Source organism: Oryctolagus cuniculus, chromosome 18 (genome assembly GCF_051225735.1).
Source record: "Oryctolagus cuniculus isolate XC-2025 breed Fujian yellow rabbit chromosome 18, ASM5122573v1, whole genome shotgun sequence".
In the NCBI taxonomy this organism is placed as follows: domain Eukaryota; kingdom Metazoa; phylum Chordata; class Mammalia; order Lagomorpha; family Leporidae; genus Oryctolagus; species Oryctolagus cuniculus.
The window spans coordinates 14,622,130-14,634,301 of record NC_142884.1 but is presented as its reverse complement, the minus strand read 5'-3'; the positions used below and the strand labels follow the sequence as shown (position 1 = coordinate 14,634,301).

The 12,172-nt window shown below is 58.6% G+C and overlaps 1 protein-coding gene across 2 annotated transcripts in view; it reads left to right on the top strand.

The window, feature by feature from the left end:
• AXL (AXL receptor tyrosine kinase) overlaps positions 1–12,172 on the top strand; it is a 28,752-nt gene that overhangs the window by 1,822 nt on the left and 14,758 nt on the right. The window contains exons 3-10 of one of the 2 annotated variants that reach the window (XM_008249707.5): positions 177–277; positions 807–983; positions 4,546–4,626; positions 4,742–4,857; positions 9,347–9,557; positions 9,835–9,974; positions 10,618–10,768; positions 10,950–10,976. In XM_008249707.5, the coding sequence (XP_008247929.4) occupies positions 177–277; positions 807–983; positions 4,546–4,626; positions 4,742–4,857; positions 9,347–9,557; positions 9,835–9,974; positions 10,618–10,768; positions 10,950–10,976 (1,004 nt within the window). The remainder of the gene's footprint in view (positions 1–176; positions 278–806; positions 984–4,545; positions 4,627–4,741; positions 4,858–9,346; positions 9,558–9,834; positions 9,975–10,617; positions 10,769–10,949; positions 10,977–12,172) is intronic. The other variant, XM_051836360.3, reaches the window with a different exon arrangement.

Sequence of the window (12,172 nt, the reverse complement as noted above, 5' to 3'; positions counted from 1 at the left end):
CCATCCCCACACGCCCCCATCACGGGCGGGTAGGTCATGGGCACCGAGCCCCTCCTGGACCAGAGTCCTGGCTGAGTCGCCTGCAGGCTGTGTGGCTTTGAGCCAGTGACAAGACCTCTGGGACCAACCGGCTCCAGTTCTGACCTCCAGCCTCTTCCCTCCTCTTGCCCTTCCAGAATCTCATCCCTGCGGCTGTCGGATGCAGGGCGGTACCAGTGTGCGGTGGTCCTGGGGGGACAGACTTTTGTGTCTCAGCCTGGCTATCTGGGGCTGGAAGGTGAGCCCGGGGATGGGTGGGGGGGGAGTCATGACACACAGGGAGGTCCATGGAGGTCACGCAGGCCCTGCAGGGCAGAGAACTTGGGGTCTCTCGAGGATGGAGGCAGGCTTGTGGGTGTGTATTGTGAAGAGAAGACGTACTGGGGTTTGTAGGATGTCCTGAAGGTCAGTTGTAGCTGGCATAGCCCATTCTAGGAACCAGATAAGGAGTGGTAGGCACGAGACTGAGCCCCCACTCCCCACACCAGGGGCTTCACTTTCTGCATCAAGAAAATGAGATGATGAGTCAAACATTCTGAAAAGCAGACATGGGGGGCCCAGACATCTTGGGGGTCAAACATGGGGGGGGATCACGTGTTGCTGGACAGAGGCCTAGGGGGTCAGTCATGAAGCAGGCTCAGATGTCCCAGGGGGGTCAGAGACCCTGCAAAGTGGGTCAGGTATCCAAAGCCCCCAGTATCCCAGAGGTGGGTGGGACACGTGGGAGGCTCCCAGATTCCCGACCTCTGCCACTGCCCTCCCGCCAGGCCTACCTTACTTCCTGGAGGAGCCTGAGGACAGGGCTGTGCCTGCCGACACTCCCTTCAACCTGAGCTGCCGGGCCCAGGGGCCCCCAGAACCCGTGGACCTACTCTGGCTCCAGGATGCAGCCCCCTTGGCCCCGGCCGTGGGGCACGGCCCCCAGGACAGCCTGCGTGTTCCCGGTGAGTCTGGCTTCCCTGGGCCAAGTCAGCAGAGAGCGCTGGCTCGCTGCCTCTGTGCGTCTGCCAGTCCCTCTGTCCCTGTCTCGGTCTCGCGTCTGTTTCTTTCTGTCAGTTCTCTTATTTCTCTAGTTCTCTGTCTCTCCCACTGCTTCTCTGTGTGTGTCTTTCTGTCTCTCCATCTCTCTGCCTCTCCTTCCATTCAGCCCAGTGTCTCGCTGTGAATAGCATTCCTTGTCCCGGATTTCCTCTGAGCTGCTGCACAGCCCAAGTGCGTGTGGGCCTGGTGCCCTTGACCCACGAACCAGTGCTTCCGCCTGTCTTCCACCTCCCCCCATGCCCTGCCCACCTCCGGCCCTGAGAAGCCCTGCTGGCCTCGACTATGGGGAGGACAACAGGGAGGATATCCAGCCAGGCCCCTCTCGGGGCACAGAGCCCAGAGAAGAGAGAGAGGGAGAAAGTGGGAGGCTCAGAGACAATCAGAGCGAGCGAGCCTGGGAGACACAAGAAGGGACCAGCCACAGAGGTGACCAGAGGTGGAGAGACAGCACAGGGAGGTCCGAGTGATAGGCACCTTCCCCGTCAGGGTGACCCATCCCTTCTGCATCTCACACACTGGCAGGCCTCCAGCTGGGGTCACACAGTGGGCAGAAGCAGCCCCTGGACATGGGGGCTCCCCTTTATGGAAGGAGGAGACACAGGAGTACACATGGGATGCTCTGTCAGGGGAAGTGGCTGAGCCCTAAAGGATAACAGCTCCCCGTACCCCAACCTGTTGCTTCCCTCTGCCAGGATGAGGAGGGTCTCCCAGAGTGGAGGGTGGAGGGAGGAGCCGCATTCCCAGCATTCCGGGGGCCCTGAGTGTGCAGGGAACAAGCCAGCCCCCAGAGGGGTGACTCAGGCCCATAGCTCAGGTGGCCGGGTAGGGACAGGGATGGGGCTTGAGTCAGCCTGGCAGGACCCAGGAGAAGTGGAAGGGGGAGGGGACGGTGTCCCCCCCCCCCCCCCCCCCCGCCAAATCCATGGGAGGAGCGGAAATTGGGGGCACAGATGTAGCAGGGTTTGTGTGTGTGAGTTTCAGTGTGTGGGAGGGATTCATCAGTAGCTGCCTCTCTCAGGCAGGGGGCCTTAGTGGGGCACAGCTTCCGTGTGTGTGTGTGTGTGTGTGTGTGTGTATCCACACGCATGTGTCCGTGTGTGTGTCTGTGTGTGGAGTCAGAGCAGAGCAGTAGCAACACCCTCTGCTTCCATCCGCCCTCCCTGTGGCTGCCACTTGGTGAATGATCTGGTGCCTGGTGCATGCCTGGTGCATGCGTGCGCACCGGCGCCAGCCTTAGTGTATGCAGCAGTGTCTCTGTGGCAGTCTGCCTCCCCATGAACGTGGAGCAGCCTGAGCGCATGCCGCTGTGTCTGGCTGCGTGTTTGTATGCCCCAAGGTGCTGCAAGTAGGCAAGCAAGCCGATGGGAACCTTCACCAAAGGCATCCTGGTGTGTGTGTGTGTCCAGCCCCAGTCAACCCAGTCACCCGTGAGCCCGGGTGCACCTTGTGTTGGTGGGTGTTTGTCATCCGCGTGCACACATGGGACCAAGTGTTCACGTGTTTGTCCCCACATAAGCTCACCCGTGTATCTGACATCAGTGTCCACCACTGTGGGTTTACATGGAAGTCACTGTGTGTGTGACGGCATCAGCCCTTGCACATCTGTGTGTAGCGTAGCGAGTGCTGCATTTTCTGGTTCTAATAATGGCCCTTGTGTGTTTAAGTGTGATTCATTGGTGTTGGGGGGGTGAAGGAATTTTGTCTGCTGGTGTTTGTCCCTCTATCTGACTCAGGGCGTGCCTCCCTCTTCTTCCATCCCTCTCATTCCCTTGGAAAAGAGTGGCGGGGGGAGCGCGGGCAGGGGGTGGGGCAGACATCTGGAAAGTACATCTGGAGTGTCGGGCGGGCCCCTGTCCCAAAGCGAGAGCCCTCAGGAGGGGAGTGAGACCCAGGCCCCCTCCGGCCCTCAGTTCCCCTCCCTCAAGGTGCCACCACCCGCCCGGCCTGGGAAGGGGGCCCCTTGGACTGCCGGAAGTGCCAGGGTGGGGGGGCGCCCCGGTGACTCACGCGGGGGCAGGAATGCTGCGGTCGGAACAGGACCTGGCTCCAGAACATTGCCCCCCCTTCCGTCTCGGCTGCTCGGGCCCGCGGCAGGGGCGGCGCCAGCGCCCGCACGCGGTGACCCTGGCGCAGGCCCCACGTGCCAGGTGGGCTGGAGCAGACCCAGGGTCCCCGCCCCCTCTCCGGCCGCCTGGCCGCGGGGGCTGCGCGCGCGCGGGCACCTGACCTTGGCTGGGAACGGGCCGCTCCGGCACCAGGCAGCCGCCAGGGCCTCGCCTCCCCCTGCCCTCCCCCTTCCGGCCTCGGCGGACTTTTCTCCGGTTCCTCTCCGGAGAAAAGGAAACTTTTTGTCTGCGGGCGGGCAGAGTGCCCCTCTCGCAAACACGGTGGTGGGAACCCAGGCACAGGCCCGAGAGAGCAGCACGCGCAGGCCTCAGGGCCACGGGCACACGCACGGAAACAGCTGGACGAGGTGCGCGCGCGCGCGCTTGGCGGCAGCAACAGACGAGGCCCTGGCGCTCCGACCTCTGGCCGTGCCATGTCGCTGAGCAGATGTGCGGCAGTGTGCGTGGCCTCTGCACTTGCAGGCGCCTCTGTGTGTGTGTGTGTGTGTGTGTGTGTGTGCGCGCGCGCGCGTGCGCAGCTGCACCGTGGCACTGGGGAGAGGCAGTTATCATCTCCAGGCACTGAGAAGTGGCACTGAAGACGCACATGGTGGCTCTCCTGGCCACATACACATTTCTGCACACACCCCCAGAAACGCTCACCAGCACATGGACACCCACAGATCCATCGTGCCCACATAGGGAGCACCTATTGTGTGCCAGTCCCACTTGACGGGGCCCTGCACCCCCAGCACTGCTGTGCCCCTGCGCTGGAAAAGGGGTGGCTGGGAACAGAGCGACTGGCAGGTGTCATGTGCGGAACAGGCATGATGGAGGGAGGCAGTGAGCCTCCAAGTGGAAGGAACAGAAGTGCACGGTTCCCAGGGTGGGAGCATGCTAGTGTGTGTGTGTGTGACACCAGGAAGCTAGTGTGACCGGAGCACAATGAGCGAGGAGAGGGGTTGGGAGAGGACAAGTGTGTGAATGAGATGCTTTGGTGGCATGCTCGCCCACAGCCTCAGGCTTGTCTAGCAGGTGCACACGCAGCCTGGGGTGTCTCTGCAGGCCCCTCTGAAAGTGTGTGTGCATGTATGTGTGTCTGTGTCTATGTGTGTATGTACACATGTGTTTTGGAGTGTGTTCCTGTGCCTGTGTGGGGCTGTGTGGCAGGGGCTTGGTCTGAGGCCAGGGGCCTGGCCTTGAGCTTGGGGATGGCGGTGCATTGCCCTCCCCTCCCCACACTCTCCCTCCCAGCAGGCGCCCAGGTGACCTGGGCTGAGCCTGGTCAAGATGGACGGACAAAGTGGGCGGAGCCCCTCCTCCCCGTCTCTGACCCTGGGCTCCTCCTGTGACTCCCCAGGCCTGAACAGGACGTCGTCCTTCTCCTGCGAAGCTCATAATGCCAAGGGGGTCACCACATCCCGCACGGCCACCATTACAGGTGACAGAAACGGGAGCTAGTTGGGGGGGGGGGTTGGGTGTCGGGTGGGGGCTAGGCCCAGGGGCAGAGGGCAGGGTGGGGAGCTTTGGGCAAACGCGCCCTCATCTGTCCACAGTGATCCCCCAGCGGCCCCGTGACCTCCACCTGGTTTCTCGCTGGCCTACAGAGCTGGAGGTGGCTTGGACCCCAGGCCTCAGCGGAATCTACCCCCTCACCCACTGCACCCTGCAGGTGAGACTCCCAGGCTTTGCTCACCTCAGTCAGCCCACACCCCCAGCCCTCACTCTCTCCCTGGGAAGCCAGCCCTTCCCAGCCATTGGTGTGTTGAAAGGCAACAGAGCTGCAGATTAAGCCAGATATCCTGAGTTAAATCCTGGCTCCACTTGGGCCAGTTACTTGATCTCTACAGGCCTCAGTTCTCTCATCTGTAAAATGGGCACAGTGGTAGCATCGATCTGATAAGCTTGTTGTGAAAATTCAATAATAACCAACTGGAACTTAGGAAATGCATCATTAGCTGTTTTCATTATTTTTAGTATTAATGGTATTAACTCTGACCAGATTTGAGACAGCAGGGCCGGGAGCTCTCTGTGTCACTGTAAGGTACCCGTTGCCCTGTGTATCTCCTGTTCAGTCCTGACCCCTCTGGGTCGTCCCCCACGGGGCGGTGGGCTCCAAGGTCACTGACTCCTCATTATTACCACCACAGGGTCGGGCATGTACGGGGCATGTTTTCTACAAGAGTACGTGATGGGGCTGGCATGGTGGCCCAGGGGTAAGCCCCCCCTTGTGATGCCGGATCCCATAGTGGAGTGCCAGTTCAAGTCCCAGCTGCTCTGCTTCCAGTTCAGCTCTGCTGATGCACCTGGGAAGCAGCAGAGGATGGCTCGAGTGCTGGGGCCCTGCACCCATGTGGGAGACCCGGATGGTGTTCCGGGCTCCAGACCTGGCTATTGTGGCCAACTGGGGAGTGAACCAACAGATGGGAAGTTCTCCTTGTCTCTCTGACATTCACTCACACTCTCTCCATCGCTCGGTCTCTCTGCCTTTGAAATAAATGCATCGTTTTTAAAAAATAAAAGAACAGTGCATGACAAGTGAGGTGGGCTAGACCCAGTCTCCACATTAAGTTGTTCCTACTCTATTTTAATTTTATTGATTTATTTTTACTTGAAAGGCAGAGAGACAGAAAAAGGGAGAGACAGGGATAGACAGACAGAGGTCAGTCGTCTGTCTGTAGGTTCACTCCCCAAACGCCCACAACAGCCAGGGCTGATCCAGGCTGAACCCGGGAGCCCAGAACCTGATCTGTGTCTCCTACATGAGTGTCAAGGACCCAAGCACTGGGGCCGTCATCTGCTGCCTCCCAGGGTGTTGGCAGTAAGCTGGAGGTGGAGCTGGGACTCGAACTCAAGTCCTCTGACGCAGGACGCCAGCAACGTCCAAGCAGTGTCAAAGCCCTGCTCTGACTCAGAAAAAAGAAAGAAAGAAAGAAAGAAAGAAAGAAAGAAAGAAAGAGAGAGAGAGAGAGAGAGAGAGAGAGAGGGAGGGAGGGAGGGAGGGAGGGAGGGAGGAAGAAAAGAAAAGAAAAGAAAAGAAAAGAAAAGAAAAGAAAAGAAAAGAAAAGAAAAGAAAAGAAAAGAAAAAGTCAGATGTGTAAAAAATAGAGAGAGAAAGCAAGCGAGCAGGCAAGCCAGATGTGTGTGTCCAGGGCCTCTGGAGTTCTCTGAGATTTGGAAGTCAGAGGTGAGAGCGGGCCAGTGTCCGTGACAGTGATGTCAGCAGTCGGCTTCGGTCGCAAGTCAACTGCGGGCAGGGCCCTATGTACAGCTGTACTCACTTCTCCTCATGCGTGGCCCCACCTGTTTTTCAGATGAAAGAAACTAAGCTCAGTAATTTACAGCTTGCCCAAGGTCACAGCCAAGAAATGGCAGACATAGGATTCAAACCCTGGTCTCACCAAACCCAAGGGTGCTCCTGTCCTCCTCGGACACTGTTTTAGAGCCAATGCTTAACTAAACAGGTGCTGCCTTTCTTACGCTTCCGTGCCCTGGGCATTTTAACCCTAGCAGGGAGTGCCAGTAACTTCCCTGTTTTCCAGGTGAAGAACTGGGGCCCAGAGAGGGGAAGTGGCCTGTCCACCCGACCCCTACCATGGCTAGAAGGGCAAAGCTGAGGTCCAGTCCCAGAGGCCAGCCTGACTTGGGAGACTTCAGATGCCGGTTCAGGCCCCATCCATCAAGTGTCCCCAGGAAAGCAGAAGTGTGTCATCTTCCGTCTCCAGGTCTCACTTCCTGCTGTGCTCTGGCTGGGGCTAAAGGGCTCCAGCAGAAAGGTCACGGCCATCCCAGGCAAAAGAGAAGTGGGAGTGGGCACAGGCCCACTATCTGCACCCACCTCCCTTCTGCCCTGGAAGAGGTTCCTCTTCTTGTCTGTCACTGTGGGTGGGAGAGCAGGCATGAGGACAGCCTCACCCCCTCCTGTGATGCACCACGCACGTCCACCCCTCCGCGGCTCTCCGGGGGTGGTGTATCTCCCCACGTAGGAGCTGTGTGACTTTGGGAAAGCTGCTGACCCTCTCACAGCCTTGACTTCACTCATAAAGTAGCAGTGAGAAAGGAAATTGGCCCCATAGGGTGAAAAGTCAGTGAGTTCATTGGAGCTTGGCGCATCCTTGGCATCGGAGAGGTGTTAGCTGTTGGTGCCACGAGGTGCAAGCATTGTGTCCTTAAACACTACACCCTGACGAGTAGGGAGGCCTGTTTTCTGGAGACAGAAACCGAGACAGAAAAGTCAAGGTGTTCACTGTAGGTCACACAGCAAATAACATCCAAGCTGGACCCAGACACGAGGAGCCCACACTGAGGTCTCCAGGCTGAAAGTGAGGCCCTGAGCAGCAGCAGTGCTGAGGTGTGTGCCCAGGAGTTGTGTGTGATCGTGGCGTGGGGCTCCGTGGCAGGGCTGTGCAAATGTGTGCCCCGACTGGGGCCCTGTCCCGACCGTGCCATTCCAGAGGACCAGCCAGGTGCTGCCGTGCGGGGGAGTGCAGAGGTTGACACTTGTTGCCAGGTGACTTCTGTCGCACAAAAAAATCCTGGAGGAACATGCAGTATGCCTAGGCAGTCTTCTAAACTCTATTTATTTATTTATTTATTTATTTATTGACAGGCAGAGTGGAAAGTGAGAGAGACAGAAAGGTCTTCCTTTGCCTTTGGTTCACCCTCCTATGGCTGCCGCGGCCAGCGCACTGCGACCAGCGCACCGCACTGATCCGATGGCAGGAGCCAGGTACTTCTCCTGGTCTCCCATGTGGGTGCAGGACCCAAGCACCTGGGCCATCCTCCACTGCACTCCCTGGCCACAGCAGAGAGCTGGCCTGGAAGAGGGGCAACCGGGACAGAATCCGGAGCCCCGACCGGGACTAGAACCCGATGTGCCGGCGCCACAAGGCGGAGGATTAGCCTAGTGAGCCGCGGCGCCGGCCAACTCTTGTGTGCCCCCGTTCAGCCAACCCTGTAAAGCAGAGCCACTGTTGTCCGCCCATTTTACAGAAGAGGAAACCGAGGCACAGAGCCAGGGAGTGGAGAGTCTGGATTGAGCCAGGCCCTTCAGCTCTAAGTTACACCACCTCTCTGGATTGCTGAGAGCTTTTGTCACTTTCATTGATGCTCTCGCTGTAAACAGAGCCTTGGGGACAGAATGGGGTTCACACCCCAGGGTCAGGAGTGACAAACCGATGATGTTAGACAAGTAATTCCATCTCTCTGGGCCTCAGTGACCTCACCTGCATGACCGGGATAAGCATGGACCTACCTCAGTGCCAGGGTTAAATGAATTCAGATTTGTGAACGGTGCTCAGTGCACACCAGACGTGTCCTTATGCTTGTAAGGATCCTACGGAGTCTTTGGCGTACACCTAGATGGTTTCACCTGCAGAGTTGTCCATGTAACCAGCCTCCGAATCAAAACGCAGCTCCTGGGACTGGTGTTGGCACAGTGAGTTGCAGCACCCTGTGTCAAGAGTGCTGATTCCACTCCCGGCTGCTCGGCTTCCAGTCCAGTCCCCTGCTCACGCACCTGCGAAGGCAGCGGAAGACGGCCCAAGTGCTCGGGCCCCTGTCACCCATGTGGGAGACCCAGATGGAGCTCCTGGCTTCCTGGCTTCAGCCTGGACCAGCTCCAGCCTTGCAGCCATTTGGGGAATGAACCAGCAGCTGGAAGATCTCTCTCTGTGTCACTCTTTCAAATAAGTAAATAAAGCTTTGAAGAAAAACAGACACACGAACAAGCACAGACCCTTCCCAAGCCCCAGGAAGGCCCCTCGGCTGCTAGAGAGGAGCGCTCTGCGGGCTTCTGCTGTGGGAGGTGGCCTTTGCCTGTGGGCCGGCTCAGCGCTGGGGTCTCAGAGGCTCCTGCTTGCTTTGCTGTCGCAGCTGTGACCATCACGCCATTCATCGTCGTTACTATGACCGAGGCCGAACGCCTGCCGTGCACCTGGCCTCCTCGGGTGTCCATAACATGTACGCTTTCAACAACCCAGGGGCATTTGCCCCTCTAAGCCCCCTTTCTCCAGATGGGGAAACTGAGGCTCGGAGAGGAACGAGAGTCTTGCCAGAGGAGGTGGCCTTTGTGTGATGATACAGCCAAGGGTGGGTGGTCACACCAGGGCCGCGACAGCTGAGAGCTTTTCCTGTCCCCACGCCCTTCCCTCTCTTCCCAGGCAGTGCTGTCAGATGATGGGGTGGGCCTCTGGCCAGGACAGCCCGACCCCCCGGAGGAGCCCCTCACCTTGCAAGCAGCCGTGCCCCCTCACCATCTGCGGCTGGGCAGCCTCTATCCTCACACCTCTTACCACATCCGGGTGTCGTGCACCAGCAGCCAGGGCCCCTCGCCCTGGACCCACTGGCTGCCCGTGGCGACGCCGGAGGGAGGTAAGTGGGCTGGGCAGGGAGATGTTGCTCACTGCCCTGCTGGAGCTTGTGTGCCTCTCGCACTTTACCCCGTCCCCCTCATTGCGTCCCCCGCCTCTCAACCCCGTCCGTGGCGTCGCTCACCTCTCCCCCACCCCCACCCCCGTGCTTCTGCTCACAGGAGGCCTGCAGCGTTGCCCACGTGCCTGCCCTTTGCACCATGCCTAACTTCCTGGGAACGGGGGAGGGGGTCAGGAAGCAGTGGGGATGCTAGCTTCCCTTCTTCCCTGTCCTCCAGTGCCCCTGGGCCCCCCCGAGAACGTTAGCGCCGTGCGGAACGGAAGCCAGGCCCTCGTGCGTTGGCAAGAGCCAAAGGCACCCCTGCAGGGCACCCTGCTAGGATACCGGCTGGCGTATCGAAGCCAGGACACCCCCGAGGTGGGTGCTGCTGGCTGGGGTGGGGCGGGGTGGCTGGAGGAGGGATTCGGAGAGGAGATGGAAGACATAGAAAGTTGTCCAGATGGGGTGGCATTCGGTCACTCACACGTCCGGGAGCACGTTCTGGGGAGGTTGAGTGCTCCGGGGAGGGGTTAGGGGACGATTCTCTGTGAACCTCTGCGACGGCGTTTCAGGAGACACCTGCTGCCTACGACAGTTGCGCAGTTCTGTCTGAGGCGGTGGTGCGGCATCTTGAGGAAGCGGGGCTCTCCCGATGAGTGCAGAGCTGCTCCGTGGGTTTGGAGCAGCCTGGGCTGGAGAGCTAGGGCAGGAAGCCTGGAGGGGACGGAGTTCCAGGTGAGAAGGCGAGACGGCTTCTTCAGCAGACCTTCCCTGAGCAGTGCTGGGTGCCGAGCGCCGTGCTAAGGAGTTGGGGGGCACCTCAGAGAATGAGACAGGCAAGGCCCTTGCCCTGGTGCCGTCTCCCACTGGGCCTGTGGATGGAGAAGTGAAAAGGAAAGGGGGAGCAGATGTAGGGGAGGAGGGGCTGGAGGATGAGGGCTCTGGGAAAGAGACGGGGTTGAGGCTGAGGCTTGAGCTATGGGCCTGGCCTTCTACCCTCGTGCCCCTCTGGACCACCTAGGTGCTAATGGACATAGGGCTCAAGCGAGAAGTGACCCTGGAGCTGCGGGGAGACAGGCCTGTGCCCAACCTGACGGTGTGTGTGGCAGCCTACACGGCTGCTGGGGATGGGCCCTGGAGCCTCCCCGTGCCCTTGGAGCCCTGGCGTCCAGGTAACTCCTGAGCCATGCTCAGCCCTCTCCTGCAGCACCCTTGTCCCTCCTTGCCACCCCGACCTGCACCCTGTTCCGTTCCTACCCCGAGGCTTCCTGGGGCCATCTCTGACTCCTTCACTGGGCCACACCAGCCTTGCCCTCTCTGAGCACGTCTCCCCTCTGTCCTTTCTCCTCGCAGGGCAAGGACAGCCAGTCCACCAGCTGGGTAAGGGCTTTGGCACCTCCTGTCTTCTCTTCCTCCCCTCTACACCCAAGGAGGGTCCCATTAGCATGCACATGCCCTTTGCACATGCCCTTCATGTTTCTCAAACTCATCATTCTTGTCCTCTGCTTCTTGAGTTTGTGTGGCCCTTGATGGAGGTGCCTAGAATTGCCCAGCATAAGTAGGTCCTTAGTGAATGGTAGACTGGTGGGTGAGTCAGTGATGAATGGATGGATGGAGGGGGGTAGATGAGTATATGGATTGATGAATGGTTGGTGGGTGGGTGTCTGGATGGATAGGTAAATGGTGAGTGGACGGATAGATGGATGTATGGATAGATGAATAGATGGGTGAGTGGGTCAGTGGATGGACGGATAGATGGATGGATGGGTGAGTGGGTCAGTGGATGGACTGATAGATGGATGGATGGGTGAGTGGATGGATAGATGGATGTATGGATAGATGAATAGATGGGTGGGTGGGTCAGATGGATGGACGGATAGATGGATGGATGGATGGGTGAGTGGACGGATAGATGGATGTATGGATGGATGGATGGATGGGTGAGTGGATGGATTGATGGATGTATGGATAGATGGATGGATGGGTGAGTGGGTCAGTGGATGGATGGATAGATGGATGGATGGGTGGGTGGATGGATATACAAAGGGTGCATGGGTAGAGGGATATATGGATAGAAGAATGGTGGGTCAATGGATAGATGGATGGATGGGTAGGTGGATGAGGCATGCTCATCATATCTGTTCCTCTCAAATAGTTCCCCAGCAATTCTCAATTTCTCCTCCTACACCTGTCATACCCTCCTAACACCATCTCAGTCCACCTCTTGCAACTCAACCCACTACCCTCAGTACTCCTCACATGTCTTCCTTTCTTCACAAAGGCATTCCACACTCATCCCACCTTCCTGTCGCGCACATCCCTTTGTATTCCTTCATTCCTCTCACACGCCTCCCAAACCTATGACACACACACGGAGTTCTCACTCACAAGCTCTGCACACCATGTACACACTCACACCACCCATTGCAGACACCAAGAAACTTCTGGTCCACGCTAGCCTACACCCTACAGCTCCCTTCCTCACTCCTCAGACACCGTTTCTCACCCCTCACCAGTCACAGCCCACTACACACTCTGTGCACCATTACGCCTGCCCCATCTCCACACCCTTCCCA